Source organism: Trichomycterus rosablanca, chromosome 15 (assembly GCF_030014385.1).
Source record: "Trichomycterus rosablanca isolate fTriRos1 chromosome 15, fTriRos1.hap1, whole genome shotgun sequence".
Taxonomy (NCBI): Eukaryota; Metazoa; Chordata; class Actinopteri; order Siluriformes; family Trichomycteridae; genus Trichomycterus; species Trichomycterus rosablanca.
The window spans coordinates 3,837,533-3,857,722 of NC_086002.1; the positions used below are offsets into that span (position 1 = coordinate 3,837,533).

The 20,190-nt window shown below is 40.8% G+C and overlaps 2 protein-coding genes across 2 annotated transcripts in view; one reads left to right on the forward strand and one right to left on the reverse strand.

Moving 5' to 3' along the window:
• Positions 1 to 1,290, reverse strand: part of LOC134329540 (ubiquitin carboxyl-terminal hydrolase 34-like) — a 15,295-nt gene extending 14,005 nt beyond the window's left edge. The window contains exons 1-2 of the mRNA XM_063010825.1: positions 1,280 to 1,290; positions 916 to 1,088 (exon numbers count right to left, since the gene is read on the reverse strand). Of these exons, the coding sequence (XP_062866895.1) occupies positions 916 to 1,088; positions 1,280 to 1,290 (184 nt within the window). The remainder of the gene's footprint in view (positions 1 to 915; positions 1,089 to 1,279) is intronic.
• On the forward strand, positions 1,186 to 19,587 carry LOC134329392 (growth arrest-specific protein 6-like). Its single transcript, XM_063010644.1, has 3 exons — positions 1,186 to 1,502; positions 1,636 to 1,796; positions 19,396 to 19,587. Exons 1-3 carry the CDS (start codon positions 1,430 to 1,432, stop codon positions 19,489 to 19,491), a joined length of 330 nt encoding a protein of 109 aa, XP_062866714.1. The 5' UTR covers positions 1,186 to 1,429; the 3' UTR covers positions 19,492 to 19,587.
• Positions 19,588 to 20,190: the final 603 nt, after the last annotated feature.

The window sequence follows — 20,190 nt, forward strand, 5'->3', positions numbered from 1 at the left end:
CTACACTCACTGTCCATTTTATCAGCTCCACTTACCATACAGAATCAGTTTGTAGTTCTACAATTACTGACTGTAGTCCATCTGTTTCTACACATGCTTTGTTACCCCCCTTTCATGCTGTTCTTTAATGGTCAGGACCCCCACAGAACCCCCACAGAGCAGGTATTATTTAGGTGGTGGATCATTCTCAGCACTGCAGTGACACTGGCATGGTGCTAGTGTGTTAGTGTGTGTTGTGCTGGTATGAGTGGATTTAAACACCTTACTGTCACTGCTGGACTGAGAATAGTCCACCAACCTAAAATATCCAGCCAACAGCGCCCCGTGGGCAGTGTCCTGTGACCACTGATGAAGGTCTAAAAGATGAACGACTTAAACAGCAGCAGTAGATGAGCGATCGTCTCTGACTTTACATCTACAAGGTGAACCAACTAGGTAGGAGCGTCTAATAGAGTGGACAGTGAGTGGACACGGTGTTTAAAAACTCCAGCAGCGCTGCTGTGTACGATCCATTCATACCAGCACAACACACACTAACACACCACCACCATGTCAGTGTCACTGCAGTGCTGAGAATGATCCACCACCTAAATAATACCTGCTCTGTGGTGGTCCTGTGGGGGTCCTGACCATAGAAGAACAGGGTGGAAGGGGGTAACAAAGCATGTGTAGAAACAGATGGACTACAGTCAGTAATTGTAGAACTACAAAGTGCTTCTATATGGTAAGTGGAGCTGATAAAATGGACAGTGTGTGTAGAAACAAGGAGGTGGTTTTAATGTTATGGCTGATCAGTGTATACTGTCTTTGTGTCAGTGTTAGCATCAACGTTAATCGTTCTTACGTGGCGATATGAAGGTGCCAAGTAAGGCTTAATTCCCAACAAAATACACCCACAAGCTCCACCAAACTCACCCTCCTTCCTGTCGCCCTTCGCCATTAGAAAGTCCTCCGTGTAGGGCGTCATGTCGAGCCGTAGCGGGAAGGAGAAGTGCGTGTTCACCTTCTCCTTCATCATGGTCACCATGTTGAAGGTGTAGCGCATGGTGTTGAAGCTCAGGATCCGCGGCAGCTTCTTAAAACAGGCGCTGTGAACAAAAGATACAAGATTTAACACAAAAAAACAACAACACATTTTTGTTTACGTTCTTTCTAAGCATGCTAAATTTGGCTCAGAGAGAGGTATGGCGTACAGAGAGTCACACACCACTACCCATTGATCAACCATCCCTCGTGTCGTGCAAGACACCTTGAACAGCCAGCAGCAGCAATGAGGGACCAGTTCGACATCCCCTACCTCAGACAAATGCAATGAGGTCTGTCTGGGTGTAGCGGTGTAAAGGCGAGCTTTTTGTGTTCGCTTCGTTTTGTTTGATACACACACAGAGGAAGAGAAGGTTCCCGAATCTGCCGCAGAGCCTGAACCACCATGCCTTTTACTGCGGGAGAGTTTCTCTCGGGCTCTCTGTTAATCCTGCTGCTGGTCGCCTGCTCTTCCGAGTGTAAGTGAATACAGCACGATCGGCTAACGTTAGTTCTGCGGTGTGTACCAACAACCAGCCTTAGGAAAGAACCTGCGCCTGGTCGGGGTGCGTTACCTTACGCTGAGCTTTACGGTTAAACTGTGTTTCGCAGTGTCCTTGTCGCCCGAGGAGGCTCACCAGTTTCTAAGAAGGCACAGGCGGGCAAACCAGGTTTTCGAAGAAACCAAAAAGGGGCACTTGGAGAGGGAGTGTGTGGAGGAAAGATGCTCCAAAGAGGAGGCGAGAGAAGTGTTTGAAAACGACCCAGAAACGGTAAAAACATGTTGTTTTTCTTCCTTGTGTGTCGGTTTGCCTTTTTTTTTCGTCCTTGGTGATACTGTCCCAACAGCAACACTCACTTAAGAGCTGGATATCAAACCAGGAACAGTAACTGCGTCCTAAATCGTACACCACTCCAACAAAGAGTATGTCAAGTCAATCAAATGCACCACTATTAGTGTCCTAACTATTATGGAATACTGTTTGGGTCGGTATTACAGCTGATATGTGGCTGCTTTTCTACCCTGCTAGCACAGTAGCTCGTCCTGATATCTGTAATGACAGGTGACCTTTAGTACAAATAACAGTTCTGTAACCCAGTTTTCCTGCCCTAGTTTAACACTGACCAGTCCTCCAGTTCATTACAGGCCGGATTGATTTGATCTGATGGTAACTTCAGGAAAGTCTGGATGTCCATCAGTGGTGCTCTGCATGTTTGCATGTTTGGACTTGTCTTGTTAGTTCTGACCGAATTGCTGCAATGCAACAGAGTTTTTCATTTAGGTTTTAGGTATCATTCTATAATTCTTTTCCTTTTTGGAAATCAAACGCATGGATACAGAGCTTGCTTTGAGCTCCTTACACACTATACGGACAGAAGTACTAGTACTTGGACACCACTTCTAATTTTTAACTCACTGGTTTCATCCACAACACTTTTTTACATTTACATTTTCAGCATTTAGCGGACGCTTTTATCCAACGCGACTTACAGTACTGTGACAGTATATTGTCTACACAATTGAGTGTTAAGGGCCTTGCTCAAGGGCCCAACAGTGGCAACCTGGCAGTGGTGGGGCTTGAACCAGCAACCTTTGGATTACTAGTCCAGTACCTTAACCACTAGGCCACAACTGTCCTGTCAAATACACTTGAAGCTAGTGATAATTAGATCTGGGATGCAGAACTGATTTTGACCAATAACTGACCACCATACTGTAAATCAACAGTTATTAACTCCCATCAAAATATAAAACACACAACAAACTTCTTCTTCTTCCTCGGTCTTTGTCCCGTTCGGTTGCGGTGTCGGCTCTCGGCGGATCATGATCCGCATTGATTTGGCACAATTTTTACGCCGGATGCCCTTCCTGACACAACCCTCCCTATTTTATCTGGGAGGGGACTGGTTTGTGCATTTTAGCAGGTAGGTGCATATAGAACAATTCAGTGTCTCCAATTAGCCTGGCTGCATCAGTTGCTGCTATCAGGTGTAATAAATCAGTTATACAAAGGAAATTACATGCACCTAGCATCTATCACCCATTCTAGCACGGTTTATAAAGACATGGTTTAAAGAAACAACAGTGTCCTGCACAGTTCCCTGATCTCAGCCCCACTGAACAGCTCTGGGATGAACTGGGATGTCAGTTGAGGCTTTCTTGACCGACATCAGTGCCCAGCCATACAAATGCTGGGTCACAAATTCCCACAGACATGCTTCAAAGTCTTGTGAGAAACCTTCATGAAGAGGAAGGATCATGTCACGGTCACTCCATTTGTTTTTGAGACTGTCCACATAATTTAGACCCTATAGTAACTAAAGTAATTTTTTACTTCTGTGACCTACGGAGCACTGTATGAAACCCTGTGGTGTACTGACAGGGGTGTATTTTTTGGGACTTGGGATCTGGCAGAATGTTTCATGATGCTAACGCATTTCTAAATGTTTTCTGCTCATTGCCGATGATGATGATCTTTCTTTGCATTTTTGCTGATTTGCTGAAAGCTGATTAATGATTCTCTTGAAGTAGCCTAATCAGAAACAGGATGCGGTGTGTGTTTTCATGACTGCTTATTATGAAACGAATGTGGTGTAAATGTGATCTTGTCATTAGATAATTAGGAAGGAAGTGATTTTTGCATATGTAGCATTCATGCATGTAGCGACTGCACTGAGACTCATTACAATAACAGCAGTGACTTAATGACACTGCAAATTGTTTTTTAACCTTAAATACATTCTTATAGTTGCTGCTGCAAATATGATAAGCAGCAGTTAATATGCCAACATATCTCTAATCGTGTCCTTCAGTGTAGCAATATTTACTTTTACTGTGGTTTTTTAATTACCGGCAGGTAATTAAATGAAAAAAAATGACAAATCCTTCACAGGTTTAGATTCCGCAACACTGTACAGAGAGTTTTATGAAAGGCCTTACATAGCATTGTAATATTTTTTTCATTTTTCATTTTTACATCAGTTTATTGAGGAAACATTTACGCCTATCCACAGAAATCCCAAAAAATATCAAAAGGCAGACTATAAACAGCTACAGGGAGGACACACACACATTTATGGACGTCATCAGTATGGGCCAGCAGCAGTGACCTGTGGATAAATATGTAGGGAGTTCCCCACACTGGCCAGCTGTACTGGCTTAAAGGTTGCAACCACGTTTCAGTCCAGGCGAGCAGGGCTGGCTATGAGATAGGAAAAGGTTGGTGTGGTGAGCATGGCGGTATACTAAAACATTGACATACGCTTTTAAACAACGGAAGTCAGAAGCTAACAGACCATTAAAATGTCGAAACATGCTACTCAAAGAGTAGAGAGGCAGCCAGCAGCTTAAAACCTTTTCACATGGTATATAACATGTAACTAAACATATAACAGTTCTTTATCCTAAGGCTTAAAATCAAAGTCAAAATCCATACTGATATTAATCTATGGCAAATGGAACGCCTTTAATTGTCATATATATATATATATACAGTGTATCACAAAAGTGAGTACACCCCTCACATTTCTGCAAATATTTCATTATATCTTTTCATGGGACAACACTATAGACATGAAACTTGGATATAACTTAGAGTAGTCAGTGTACAGCTTGTATAGCAGTGTAGATTTACTGTCTTCTGAAAATAACTCAACACACAGCCATTAATGTCTAAATAGCTGGCAACATAAGTGAGTACACCCCACAGTGAACATGTCCAAATTGTGCCCAAATGTGTCGTTGTCCCTCCCTGGTGTCATGTGTCAAGGTCCCAGGTGTAAATGGGGAGCAGGGCTGTTAAATTTGGTGTTTTGGGTACAATTCTCTCATACTGGCCACTGGATATTCAACATGGCACCTCATGGCAAAGAACTCTCTGAGGATGTGAGAAATAGAATTGTTGCTCTCCACAAAGATGACCTGGGCTATAAGAAGATTGCTAACACCCTGAAACTGAGCTACAGCATGGTGGCCAAGGTCATACAGCGGTTTTCCAGGACAGGTTCCACTCGGAACAGGCTTCGCCAGGGTCGACCAAAGAAGTTGAGTCCACGTGTTCGGCGTCATATCCAGAGGTTGGCTTTAAAAAATAGACACATGAGTGCTGCCAGCATTGCTGCAGAGGTTGAAGACGTGGGAGGTCAGCCTGTCAGTGCTCAGACCATACGCCGCACACTGCATCAACTCGGTCTGCATGGTCGTCATCCCAGAAGGAAGCTGACGCACAAGAAAGCCAGCAAACAGTTTGCTGAAGACAAGCAGTCCAAGAACATGGATTACTGGAATGCCCTGTGGTCTGATGAGACCAAGATAAACTTGTTTGGCTCAGATGGTGTCCAGCATGTGTGGCGGCGCCCTGGTGAGAAGTACCAAGACAACTGTATCTTGCCTACAGTCAAGCATGGTGGTGGTAGCATCATGGTCTTGGGCTGCATGAGTGTTGCTGGCACTGGGGAGCTGCGGTTCATTGAGGGAAACATGAATTCCAACATGTACTGTGACATTCTGAAACAGAGCATGATCCCCTCCCTTCAAAAAATGGCATCATGGCAGTTTTCCAACAGGATAACGACCCCAAACACAACCTCCAAGATGACAACTGCCTTGCTGAGGAAGCTGAAGGTAAAGGTGATGGACTAAACCCAATTGAGCACCTGTGGCGCATCCTCAAGTGGAAGGTGGAGGAGTTCAAGGTGTCTAACATCCACCAGCTCCGTGATGTCATCATGGAGGAGTGGAAGAGGATTCCAGTAGCAACCTGTGCAGCTCTGGTGAATTCCATGCCCAGGAGGGTTAAGGCAGTGCTGGATAATAATGGTGGTCACACAAAATATTGACACTTTGGGCACAATTTGGACATGTTCACTGTGGGGTGTACTCACTTATGTTGCCAGCCATTTAGACATTAATGGCTGTGTGTTGAGTTATTTTCAGAAGACAGTAAATCTACACTGCTATACAAGCTGTACACTGACTACTCTAAGTTATATCCAAGTTTCATGTCTATAGTGTTGTCCCATGAAAAGATATAATGAAATATCTGCAGAAATGTGAGGGGTGTACTCACTTTTGTGATACACTGTACGTATATATGTAACATGTTCATTGAAACTAATCTCACTAAAACATTCCACACGTCATGACTGAATTGCTTCGTGCCGTTCATGACTCAGCAGGCGTAAGGTGGAGGCTTCTCAAACGGCCCTGATGAGTCGGCGTAGAGCGAGGGCGCGTTAGGAGTGAGCATGTAGCCCGAAGCGTCCGTGGACTGGGATGAAACGGACTGGTTGGTGCTGCTGGGTTGAACGACAGGCTGGTTTTCCTCTGATGGGGACGCGGCCATGTCATGGTTCGGCTGAGACGTGTTGACTGTTGGGTAACTGTTCAGATGCTGCGGACAAAATGACCAAGTTATTCATTTATTAGGATTTTAACGTCATGTTTTACACTCTGGTTACATCCATGACAGGAACAGGTTACTGGTTACACAAGATTCATCAGGTCAAGTTTTTTATATGAAACACAGTCATGGACAATTTTTTACGTCTTTGTACCGTGGGAGGAAACCGGAGCACCCGGAGGAAACCCACACAGACACGGGGAGAACATGCAAACTCCACACAGAAAGGACGTGGACCGCTCCACCCGAGAATCGAACCCAGGACCTACTTGCTGTGAGGCGACAGTTCTTAAACGAGCCGCCCCTAAACGATCAAGTTAAGGGTGACCACTGGTTTTAAAGCCTTTTTATCATCTAAATTGTTTTGATTGTATGTAGCTAAACTTGTAAATATTTGTGTGTTTAGTGCTAGTTCTGCTAAAAGCACTGAGTGGTTTGAATTAAACTTATTAATAGAATGATTTTGTGGCTAACTCAGCACAACCGATCCATCTAGGAATCGAACCCAGGACCTTCCTACTGTGAGGTGACTTCCCACCGTGTCACCCAGTCAGTAAACAAGCTTATTCAAATGACTGGCTCAGAATTTATATTTGAGTATTTTGCTAAAACATGGTGCGCTGGTGTGCTGTGAAAGAGCCACACTGCTGGTAACAGATTTCTGGGCTGGGCTCACAAATACATTAATGGCACAGTGTTACATGAACCTAGCCATTGTAGGTATCAAGTGCACCCTCAGTGCCAGTCCCAAGCCCAGATAAATAGGAGGGATGTGCTAGGAAGGGCTTCCTGGCATACAAAAAACTGCCAAATTAAATACGCAGGCAATGATTTGCAATGGTGACGCCTAACAGGAGCAGCCAAACGGCATCATCATTTTGCTAAAACAGCATCCTTAATTTTTTTTCCTTAATATGAGGGATCTATGGAGGAAACAATGAGGGTGGGACAGGAGGAGTGGTGATCGGTCGTGTCTGGGACACTGAGAGACGCTTATACAACCCCTGGCAAAAATTATGGAATCACCACTCTTGGAAGATGTTCTGTCAATTGTTTAATTTTGTAGAAAAAAAATAAATCACAGACATGCCACAAAACTATCATTTTTCAAAATGTCAACCTTCTGGCATTAAGAAACAATAAAAAAAAGAAACAAATATAATAGTTGTGGTCAGTCACAATTGCTTTTTTTAGATCAAGTAGAGGAAAAAAATATGGAATCACTCTGTAATTTGCAGTTTAAAAACAAAACATCTGCAGCAGATTAGATTTGCTAATTATTCTTCAGTTTAAAAAGAGTGCTTACACCTCGGAGAGCTGTTGCACAAAGCAGATTGTCATGAATCATGGTTCCAACACAAGATATGTCAGTGGAAACAAATGAGAGGATTATAAAACTCCTTCAAGAAGATAAATCATTGTGGAATGTCACAAAAGATGTTGGTTGTTCCCAGTAAGCTGTGTTTAAAATCTGGACCAAGTACAAACAAAATGGGAAGGTTGTAAAAGGGAAGCATACTGGTAGACCAAGTAAGACATCAAAGCATCAAGATAGAAAACTTAAAGCAATATGTCTTGAAAACAGAAAATGCAAAACAAATGAGAAACAAGTGGCCGGAAAGTGGAGTCAATGTCTGTGACTGAACTGTAAGAAATCACCTAAAAGAAATGGGATTTACATACAGAAAAGCCAAACAAAAGCCATCATTAACACCTAAAAAGAAAAGAACAAGGTTAAAGTAGGCTAAAGAAAAGCAATCGTGGACTGTGGGTGACTGGATAAAAGTGATCTTCAGTGATGAATCGCGAATCTGCATTGGGCAAGGTGATGATGCTGGAACTTTTGTTTGGTGTCTGTCCAATGAAATTTATGAAGATAACTGCCTAAAGAAAACATGTTAATTTCCACAGTTGTTGATGATATGGGCCTGCATGTCGGGTAAAGGCACAGGGGAGATGGTCTTCAATAAATGCCAAAGTCCACATTGAAATTTTGGACGCTTTTCTTATTCCATCAGTTGAAAGGATGTTTGGTGATGATGACTTCATTTTTCAAGATGATAATGCATCTTGCCATAGGGCAAAGGACGTGAAAACTTTCCTTCAAGAAAACATATAATGCCAATGGCATGGCCTGCAAATAGTCCGGATCTCAATCCATTTGAAAATCTCTGGTGGAAATTGAAGAAAATGGTCAATGACAAGGTTCCAACCTGCAAAGCTGATCTGGCAACAGCAAGAGACAGTTGAAGGCAGATTGATGAAGAATACTGTTTGTCATTAGTTAACTCCATGCCTCAGAGAGTTTAAACCATTATAAAAGCCAGAGGTGGTGCAACAAAGTAATAATGGTGCAGTGTTTTCTAATGATTCCATAATTTTTTCCTCAGATTTGAGTGATTCCATATTTTTTTCCTCTACTTGATCTAAAAAAAAGCTATTGTGACTGACCACAACTATTATATTTGTTTCTTTTTTTATTGTTTCTTAATGCCAGAGGGTTGACAGTTTGAGAAATGATAGTTTTGTGGCATGTCTGTGATTTATTTTTTTTCTACAAAATTAAACAATTGAAAGAACATCTTCCAAGAGTGGTGATTCCATAATCTAGTTGTGTCCAATTACCCTGATTGCGTCCTATATACTGATTCGACCCTTCACCGCTGACTGAGGACGCCTTTCAACTGACATGCGCCCCCTCCGGCACGTACAGTCAGTACAGATAGTGCACCTGCATGAGTCGAGTTAATATACTTGATGGGCACTGTGTATGGAGGGACACACCCCATCAGCATTATTCCTCAGCCCTGTGCAGGCGCCATCAGTCAGCTAGCAGCGGCTGCAGTCGCACTAGTTATGAGGATCTATGATCTGACTTTCTTACCCTCTAACCCTAAACAACAGCCAGTCGTTGTTCATACTGCCACCCAGCCCAGTTGGAAAGGCGGAGCTGAGATTCGATACGGTGTATTCGAAACCCCAACTCTGGTGAGCTAGCGTACTTTACCACTGTGCCACCTGAGCGGCCTGCATATTTTGTTGTTTAAAATAATGTCATCAGGGACTGTTGGCCCTCGGGCATTTTCACATTATCAAATCTGGCCCTCCTAGAAAAAAGTTTGGACACCCCTGCCGTAAGGTGAACACGTTTTTCATTTCATCCCGTTCCCATATATGGGGCACTAAATGATTTTTACTTTATTAAAAACATCCATTGGTTTAGAACAAGAAAAAAAAAGTTCTCCATTTACTTTCCAGCAGTATTTTTTTAATTAGTGTTTAAAGTCGGCAATAGTTCCTTCCTCGCGTAGTCATATTTTGTTCGTGAGCGATAAGGATTCGCGGAGTAATCGTCACTTGCTTCTCGCTGGACCAATCAGGTCGCCGCTCTTTGGAACCGCAAGCCAAAATGTCTGCGCCCATGCTGTCAACATCAAGCAGTGAAGACGAGGATTATAGGACCAGAAAACCTTCCAAATCGCCCGAACAGGGTTACAAACAATGTTACATGCATCTGACGTTCATAAAGAAAGAAGACGCAAATTATTTTACTCGCACGCGGTGGGATACATTCAGAAACAGCGTTAAACGCTGTCTTGGATTGCAGGGTGAGAGCAAGAGGATGGCACAAACATATAAACATTGTATAGAAATTGAATATGAGCATATTCCAGAAGATGCTGGATTTTCACCTCACTTACTACTGCCGAGAAACGCGTCTTACTGTGTCCTGGAGCTCGAGATAGTAATGTGGGAGACGAGTCCTAGTAGTACATGAACAAGTGATTGCCCAACGAAGAAAAAGGAGAAGTACAAGACTGTTGCAGGCAGAAACGTTTTTAGCAGGTAAGAAAAAAAAAATACACACACGTTTGAACCTATATATATATATATATATATATATATATATATATATATATATATATATGTGTGTGTGTGTGTGTGTGTGTGTGTGTGTGTGTGTGTGTGTGTGTGTGTGTGTTTATATATACAGTATATACAGTATATACAGTATAGATAGATAGATAGATAGATAGATAGATAGATAGATAGATAGATAGATAATACAAAAGTAACACACACACTCAGCTGGCAACAAGTTATTTAACCCTAACTGATGCAGTGAGTAGCTTCTCATTTGTTAAACAACCATGTGGAAAGACACATCCTGTGGTCGTGGAAAAGATGTTAATCTGTTTCAGAAAGGTCAAATTATTGGTATGCATCAAGCAGAGAAAACATCTAAGGAGAAGCTGAAACTACTAAAATCAAGTTAAGAACTGTCCAATGCATTATTAAAAAGTGGAAGGACAGTGGGGAAACATTATCTTCGAGGAAAGAATGTGGTCGGAAAATTTTTTTGAATGATCGTGATCGGCGATCACTTAGACGTTTTGTGAAATCATATGGTAGAAAAATTCCAGTAGAACTCAGGGAAATGTTTATTAGTGAGAGTAAGAGCATTTCCACATGCACAATGTGAAGGGAACTCAAGGGATTGGGACTAAACAGCTGTGTAGCCTTAAGAAAACAACTTGTCAGTGAGGCTAACCGGCAAAAACGACTTCAATTTGCTAGGGAGCATAAAGATTGGACTCTGGAGCAATGGAAGAAGGTCACGTGGTCTGATGAGTCCAGATCTACCCTGTTCCAGAGTGATGGGCACATCAGGGTAAGAAGAGAGGCGGCTGAAGTGATGCACTCATCATGCCTAGTGCCTACTCTACAGGCCTGTGGGGGCGGTGCTATGATCTGGGGATTGGTCAGGGTCTAGGTTCAGCAACGTTATGTGCCCAAAGAATGAGGTCAGCTGACTACCTGAATATACTGAACCACCAGGTTATTCCATCACTGGATTTTCTCTTCCCTGATGGCTCGGGCATATTCCAAGATGACAATGCCAGGATTCATCGGGCTCAGATTGTGAAAGAGTGCTTCAGGGAGCATGAGACATCATTTTCACACATGGATTGGCCACCACAGAGTCCAGACCTGAACCCCATTGAGAATCTTTGGGATGTGCTGGAGAAGACTTTGCGCAGTGGTCCAAATCTCCCATCATCAATACAAGATCTTGGGGAAAAATTACTGCAACTCTGGACAGAAATAAATGTTGTGACATTGCAGAAGCTCGTGGAAACGATGCCACAGCGAATGTGTGCCGTAATTAAAGCTAAAGGCGGTCCAACCAAATATTAGTGTGTATGACCTTTTTTTTGGCCAGGCAGTGTATATAGTATATATAATATATACATATGTATATACGTATTCTGAAATCGCTTTGTCAAGAACTCTTAATTCAGTTGACTGCTAATATACTATATTTAAAAAAGAAGCCTTTGTGAAAGTTATGGTGCATAAAATGATATATTCTTTAAAATTTTAATGTGTATTTACAGGAATGAGCCAAGCTTTGATGCCAGCTACATGATTTTCTGTGAGAAAGTTTCTGTCAGATGGAAAAAAGAAAGAGGCACTGGCAGAATTAATGAGACACTGTCTGAAAAGTAAAATGTGTGCCCCTTCGCCCGTTGGCAATGGATGGCACCTTGAGGATGGAGAGCTAACAGTGACCTGAATGACTAAAAATCCTGCCCCTGAAAGTGTGTTGCAGGAAGTCCACTGCAGTTGTAAGCAAGGCAAATGTGAGACAGGAAGATGTTCTTATATGTCTGCAAGACTATGTTGTACCGATTTATGTCAATGCCAAAATTGTGCAAGACTATGTTGTACCGATTTATGTCAATGCCAAAATTGTGCAAATGTTTCAAAGGAATTGGAAGAAAGAGCTACATGGGATAATGACTCTGATGATAGTGACATGGAGGAATTATAGTGATGAGTAAGAGATGCACTGTGTTACCCAGGAGATGGACTGCTTCATGACGAGCTATGTGGTCGGGCACAGGTGGCTAAGAGGGTGACTTACAAGGAGACAGGATTTGAGAGTTAGAACACCTGGTTGTTCCAGCAACATTCCAGTACTAAATGCTAGAAGGAGTCATGGTGTGATATTACATGTTTGAATGTTATGTATGGACTGATTTTAAGTTGTATTGCATATATTGCAGAATTCTCCATTTTTGCCATTATTCAAAACTAAAGCGGTTGAGTAACGAATTGACTAATTTCAACCATCTTGAACCAAGTGTATTTTTTTTGTATTTCCTTCCTCTGAATACCCTGTCATTACTGACAATTTTGATGTGTAAAACATCAGTGTTTTGCAAAATTTGGCATGTGTACGTATGTTTTTATTTAGTGCCAGTTTCTGAAGATCAACCATATTTTGTTCAAATTTGCCATACTGTATGGTCTGATTCCACACTTGAGCATACTAATGCATGAATACTTGTCTTTGATTTTAGGTACATGTATGCATGTCAGTTTGTGATATATTTTACATTTATGGGCTGTGGAAAAAAAACTGCAGGATATTTTGTGGAGAACTTTTAACACAAAGTCTGTAACAGCATTGTCTATGCAAAAATGCATTTAAAAAGTAGTGCCCAGACGTGGGAACGAAAATCAATTTCTAAGCACTTTTTCCTAGTTCACCTTATGGCCTAGATACCCTTCTCGTAATGTCCGGCTTTTTGGGGTGTAATGTCCTCCTTTTTGGGGTGTAATGTCCTCCTTTTTGGGGTGTAATGTCCTCCTTTTTGCGACCATGAATGTGGCCACCCTAGTCACGTAGCAATCAATATTTTCACCAGCTCCCTGATTTCTCATAAAAAAACCGATAACGTTCCACCGTTTCATTCACACTGGGATTGCAATGTTCATCAAACCTTTCTATTAGCGCTTTCACTGTTCTCTCCTGAGCAGCCAAACTGGCGGCTAAAGTGTCCAACAATTCCCTACCGCTTTCTCCAATGAGGTAGCTGAACAGCTTCACCTTCCTTGACTTCTCTGCATCTGCCATAGTGAGGTCCACGTAGAGAACACATTCATGTTTTCCACGACTTTGACAAGTTATTTGAGTCCAAACTTAGAGTTTGCGGAGGTTTCAGACCCACCATTGCGCCACTACGCTAAATAACATAAACCCAAAGCTACTGTGCAGATATCTTCACTCGATGCACTTCGAACAAGTTAATCCGCTGCCACCAGGTTTCATTCTGTTCTGACCATTAATAATGACTCCACAGAATGGACGGTTGAAGCAATAACACTTGCTTACTTTATTAACAAAACACATCCAGTAGTATAACATGTGCAACATCTCAAGTACATCATCAACAAACACATAACAAACAACAAACACATAACAAAGGTTCCTCTTGTTACATGAATAAGATATAAACATGCGATTATGGGATATAAACATGAGAATGGGTGGGATATAAACATGAGAATGGGTGGGATATTTGACAACAAAACTAAAAACACTGAGAAAATTGTATTAATTGCTTAATTGCTTGTGTAGTGAAAACAAAGATTTTGAAAACAAGATGTAAGAAAATTATCGATCAATATAATGTAGAAGAACTACAGAGAAACTAAAGGGCTGTGTCTCAATTCACAATACCTTCCCTACACAGTCTGCTCGGATTAGTACCCTCACCATGGGCGAAGACGTAACATGCAGTTGTGTTTTTATTCGATATGTGGGGGCGGGGCTTAGGGGCATTTAAACGATGCGAAATTCATTATTAACTCATTAAGATAATAATAATAATAATAATACATTTTATTTATATAGCGCTTTTCAAGATACTCAAAGACGCTTTACATAAGACAAATAATCAAAACAAATACGTACATACACCATACAAATCATAGTACAAAATCAAAATAGTACATCAACATCAAGAATAATTAAGATAAAAACAAAGAGAGCAGCATAAGACAGTTCATTAAAAATTAGCTAAATTATGAGAGAGAACAACAAATATAGAACAATTTCTTAAAATTAGACAGAAACAGGACAGATTTACATGCAATCAGGAAACTGAAAACTTTACAAGTTTTAGGATCTAGGACTTCACATTTCTGTCGTGATCTAAGTATAAAAACTATTAAAAAGAATAGCAAAAATAAAAGCATTTATTTTGTGTTGTTACAAGTTAAATGCCACTCTGAATAGATGAGTTTTGAGAAGTGACTTGAATTTGGACAGGTCAGGACAATCTCGTAGGTGTTTGGGGAGAGCATTCCATAAAGATGGAGCAGCTATGGAAAAGGCCCTGTCACCCCAGGTCCGGTGCTTGGTCCTAGAGGGTATGGACAGTAGGTTAGCCTCAGAAGAGCGAAGGCTACGGGAGGGAATGTGCTGATGGAGCAGGTCGGTGAGGTAGGATGGGGCCTGATTATGGAGAGCTTTGTGAGTGAATAGAAGAATTTTGAATTGAATGCGTTGAGCAACGGGAAGCCAATGAAGTTTTTGTAGAACAGGTGTAATATGATCACGGGAGCGAGTATGAGTAAGGAGGCGAGCAGCTGAATTCTGGATATACTGAAGTTTTTTTAGGATTTTGTTAGATGTACCATAAAGGATGCTATTGCAATAATCAATTCTGGATGTAATAAAAGCATGAATCAAGGTTTCGGCGGCAGAAAAGGAGAGTGATGGACGTAGACGTGCTATGTTTTTTAGATGAAAGAAAGCAGTTTTGGTGATGTGATTTACATGGCGGTCAAAAGAGAGGTTGCTATCAAAAATTACACCAAGATTTCGGATGTTAGAAGACGGAGACAAAGTGTCATTATCAATGGTAATTTGAAAATTATTTGTGGTTTTTGCCAGGGTTGTAGGACCTACGATGATCATATCTGATTTTTCACAGTTTAATTTGAGGAAATTAGCTTTCATCCACAATTTCATTTCAGTGATGCAATTTGTCAGAGTGGAGTGAAGTTCAGTATTAATGGATTTGGAGGAGATGTAAAGCTGAATATCATCAGCATAGCAGTGGAAATGTAAACCATGCCGACGTATGATGTCACCAAGGGGGAGCATATAAAGAATAAACAAAAGGGGACCTAACACTGAGCCTTGGGGAACGCCTTGGGACAGTGGAGCAATGGCAGAACTACAATTGTTGATATTAACAAACTGTTGTCTGTTTATGAGATATGACCTTAACCACAAAAGGGCAGTACCAGTGATGTTGACAGAGGATTCAAGGCGGGACAGAAGAATGGAGTGATTAATGGTGTCAAAAGCTGCAGTAAGATCAAGGAGGACGAGAATATTAATTTGTCCAGAGTCTGAGGAAAGAAGAAGGTCATTTGTGACTTTGAGGAGGGCTGACTCAGTGCTGTGCTGGGGGCGGAAACCAGACTGAAATGATTCAAATAGATTATTGGAATTTAGGTGATCTTTGAGCTGTGAGGCAACAACACGTTCCAGTATTTTCGACAGAAATGGAAGATTGGAAATGGGCCGAAAGTTACTCATAATGTTAGTCAAGTCCAGGTTTTTTAAGTATGGGAGTAACAGCAGCCAATTTGAGTGATTGAGGGACTGAGCCAGAACTAAGAGAGGAATTGATTATCTCTGTGATAAGTGATGAGATAACTGGAAAACAACCCTTAACAAGTTTTGATGGAGCAGGATCCAAAACACAAGTGGAGCTTCGCATCCCTGTTAAGATCTCAGATAGGTCCAAATGAGACACAGGTGAGAACTGAGACAGAGGCTGGGTAATAAATTGAGATGAGATAGGCGGAGAAACAGAGATGACAGGGGAAACTGTCAGAAAATTGTGGATATTCTCAACTTTTGTTTGAAAAAATGAGAGGTAAGAGTTACACTTGTCAACTGTAAAGGAATTGGTAGTATTGTCAACTGGTTTGAGAAGTTTATTTATTGTGGAAAAGAGAGTCTTAGGATTTGTTGATCCAGCATGTATGAGTTCGGAATAGTAAGTGGATCGGGCTGCCGTAAGAGCGTCTTTGTAATGTTGAAGATAATCAGAATAAATCTGATAATGTACTGTTAGACCGGTTTTCTTATAAAGTCTTTCAAGCTGGCGTTTACGGGATTTCATTTGGTGAAGCTCAATTGTGTACCATGGTGCGGAATGACTAAATGAAACAAATTTGGTTCTCAAAGGAGCCAGCTCATCAAGACATGAGGCGAGTATGTCATTATAGTAATCGACAAGGTCAGATGAATTACTAGACAGTACAGGACAGACAGACATCTTTTTAACAAGAGAATCTGAGAAAGCAGAGGGAGAGATATATTGAAGATTCCTGAAGGATATTTTACGTTTAGCTCTAGTGATGGGCCTAGTGACCTCAATGTCCATGATGATTGTCAAATGATCAGAGACAGTAAGGTCATGGCTGGACGGCTGATGAACTAGGACACCAGTAGAGCAGACAAGGTCAAGAGTATGACCTTTTTTATGAGTTGGAAAATGTATATGTTGTGTGAAATTAAAACACTGTAACAATTCCAAAAATTCCCTGGCAAATTTACAGTTGTTGTCATCAATATGGATGTTAAAATCACCCATAAGCAGTACAGAGGATGAGAGGGCACTAAGGTGGGTTAAAAAATCTGAAAAATCAGAGAGAAAGGAAGCGTTTGGCTTTGGCGGACGATAAACTACAGCAGTGACCAGAGGAGTAGGCCCTGACAACTTGAAAGCCAGGTGTTCAAAAGAAAGAGCAGCAGGAAAAGACAAAGTGGTTATTTTAATATCATCCCTATAGACTGCAGCAACACCACCACCTCGCCCTTCCATACGAGGTTCATCAATATACGAGTATCCCATTGGCGTGGTCTGATTTAACGTAAAATAATCCAAGGGTTTATGCCAAGTTTCAGTGAGACAGAAAAAGTCTAGTTCACTGTCAGATATAAATTCACTGAGTACAGTACTTTTTGTGTTGAGTGAACGAACATTAAGCAATGCCATTTTCAAGTGGTATTGTTGTGTAGTTGGCTGTGAGGAACGAGGAAGAGAACGGAGATTTGCTAAGTCCACTCCGCGTTTCCCATCCCACTCCGTGGACAGCGTTGTCATGGAGACTACACCGCTACTGGTGTGCAAGGCAGCAGCGCTCTGATGACGTGTTTGCGGAGCGACAGTGCGCACGGCTGACCAGAAGGATGGAATAGCGTTACCGTTTCGAAGATAAACAAGCTTTCCCCGGGAGCCCCTGTGAATATAACGAGGCCGGCGAAGGAGTCCAAGCTGTTTGATGACTGAAATACACGATGGAGTAGTGCAGTTGTTGAACTTCCTCAGCTGGTCAACGGAATAGTTCAACATCGTGCCGATCCCAGGAAAACTCATCCACCGTTCACCACCGGCCGCAGACGCGATGTACAGTAGAAAGAACAAAAAGTATCAAAAGCACAAATAAAAGTATCAAAAGTAACATAAAAGAAATAGATCCACAAGGTGTGTAAAAAGATGAAAACGAAAAACGATAAAAATACAATAAAATACGGTAAAATACGGTAACGGTAGCGGCAGCCAAATGCGCCAGCGTCCACCATCACCATGGCATAAAGATGATGAAGAACCTGTTGACATTGTGGGGGTTACAGTTTTTCTTTAACGAGAGGTTTGTGCGCACACACACAGACACCGAAACAAACCGGCTATAATAAATATATTTTATAATAATGATATTTTAGCTGTAATTAAGAATCCTCTCTGTGTAAAGAATTAAATTATTTTATTTGGACATTTGTACCTTCCCGCTAGCCAGGAGGCAACGAGAGCAGAAACTCTCACTAATAATCTCATATTAATACTGTCTCACTAACACTCTCTTCATCTTAATACTCTCTCACTAACACTCTCTTCATCTTAATGCTCTCTCACTAACACTCTCTTCATCTTAATACTGTCTTACTAACACTCTCTTCATCTTAATACTGTCTTACTAACACTCTCTTCATCTTAATACTGTCTTACTAACACTCTCTTCATCTTAATACTGTCTCACTAACACTCTCTTCATCTTAATACTGTCTTACTAACACTCTCTTCATCTTAATACTGTCTTACTAACACTCTCTTCATCTTAATACTGTCTTACTAACACTCTCTTCATCTTAATACTGTCTTACTAACACTCTCTTCATCTTAATACTCTCTCACTAACACTCTCTTCATCTTAATACTCTCTCACTAACACTCTCTTCATCTTAATACTGTCTTACTAACACTCTCTTCATCTTAATGCCAGGGCTCTCAAGTTTTCAAGTTTGCCTGAAGTGAGTTTTTTTTTCTTTCTAAACAAACAAACAAAAAACGTCCGCTGCGCATTCATGTATGTCCTTGGTTGTCATGGTGATGGTGGACGCTGGCGCATTTCGCTGCCGCTGCCGTATTTTGCCGTGTTTTTTATTTATTTTTTTATTTTGTCATGTTTTGTCGTGTTTTATTGTATTTTTGTCATGTTTTTCTTTCGCTTTTGTCTTTTTGCTGAGAGTGCGGAGACACGAGCGCATTGCACCTGTCCTTCGTTCGCTCCACTGGCTCCCTGTCTCTGCGGGGATCAGGCACGTGCACAGACATTTTTGGGGGCAGGTGCTCAAGCCCAAAAAAAAAAAAAAAACACTAGGATATTTAACTTATATATTTATTTTTGTTAACACAATCAATACACATCTAATCAAATAACTCAAATTATCAAATTGCATAAATAAATGAAAAACAGGCAAAAACAAGGCCATATTGTGCACGCTTTTTAATAACCAAACAACTGATACTGATACATCTCCCTCATTTGCTTTACTGATAGATGGCCTAATCCAGGATAAAAAGAGAGCTGCTACACTGAGCTGCTTGCTGTAGTTCCTTTTCTTTCTGCTTTTGTAACCTTTCTTTTCTTGGCATTATGCTGCAAAATTTGTAAATGAGATGAATTTATTTTATTTGGACATTTGTACCTTCCCACTAGCCAGGAGGCAACGAGAGCAGAAACACTCACTAATAATCTCATCTTAATACTCTCAAAGATGTTAATACTAAAATTCAGAATTCTTTATTTTTAGGCCCAGCCACCTAATATGGCTGCTGGCTGGAGCCGCCTTGGGGTCTGCGGCCATTTATTTATTTGGCCCACCAAACAGGGGGTCAGGACAAGGTGAGCAATCCTTTTTCTGATATGTAGTTAAATCTAAAAACACTGGGTTGTTTTTTTCTACACAAATGCTGGGTTAACGTAGCTACTGCATCCATATACACTGCTGTATTAAAAATGTTTTTATTTATTATATATAAAAATATAAAACATATTTGTGCTGATTGTTTATTGTTATTATTGTTATTATTATTATTATTATTGTTATTATTAAGTAATAGTAGCAGTATTAGTATTATTATGTACATATCAACATTAGAGTAAACAACGCATTGGAGTAAACAACCCAACATTCATGGTGAAATTAACCCAGCATTGGGTAAAAAAAGAAGCTTACAGTTGGGTTATTGTAACAATGAAAGCAGGCAGCTGTTGTACAAGGTTTGAATACTTTCAGAATGTTGGAGTAACAGATTGATCAAAGGGACAGTCGGAACTTCCAGGGTGCGAACACATAAATATGATTGTAATAAAGCTCATGGCTATAAAGTTAACTAAAGAAATAAATATATTCTAACAGTAGAGAGAGAGAGAGTATATGTATATGTATATATATATATATATATATATATATATATATATATATATATATATACACACATACACAGTCATGTGAAAAAATTAGGACACCCTATGAAAGCCTGTATAATTTTTAACATATTTGGACATGTGGATATTTAATATCAATTTTAACAATACTGAGGGA

What these genes read in the sequence shown, in the direction of transcription:
- LOC134329392 (XM_063010644.1), top strand. Translation starts at nt 1,430, where the DNA reads ATGCCTTTTACTGCGGGAGAGTTTCTCTCGGGCTCTCTGTTAATCCTG. An exon ending in GGTCGCCTGCTCTTCCGAGT is followed by an intron (nt 1,503 to 1,635) that starts GTAAGTGAATAC and finishes TGTGTTTCGCAG; the next exon opens with TGTCCTTGTCGCCCGAGGAG. An exon ending in TTGAAAACGACCCAGAAACG is followed by an intron (nt 1,797 to 19,395) that starts GTAAAAACATGT and finishes CTTTATTTTTAG; the next exon opens with GCCCAGCCACCTAATATGGC.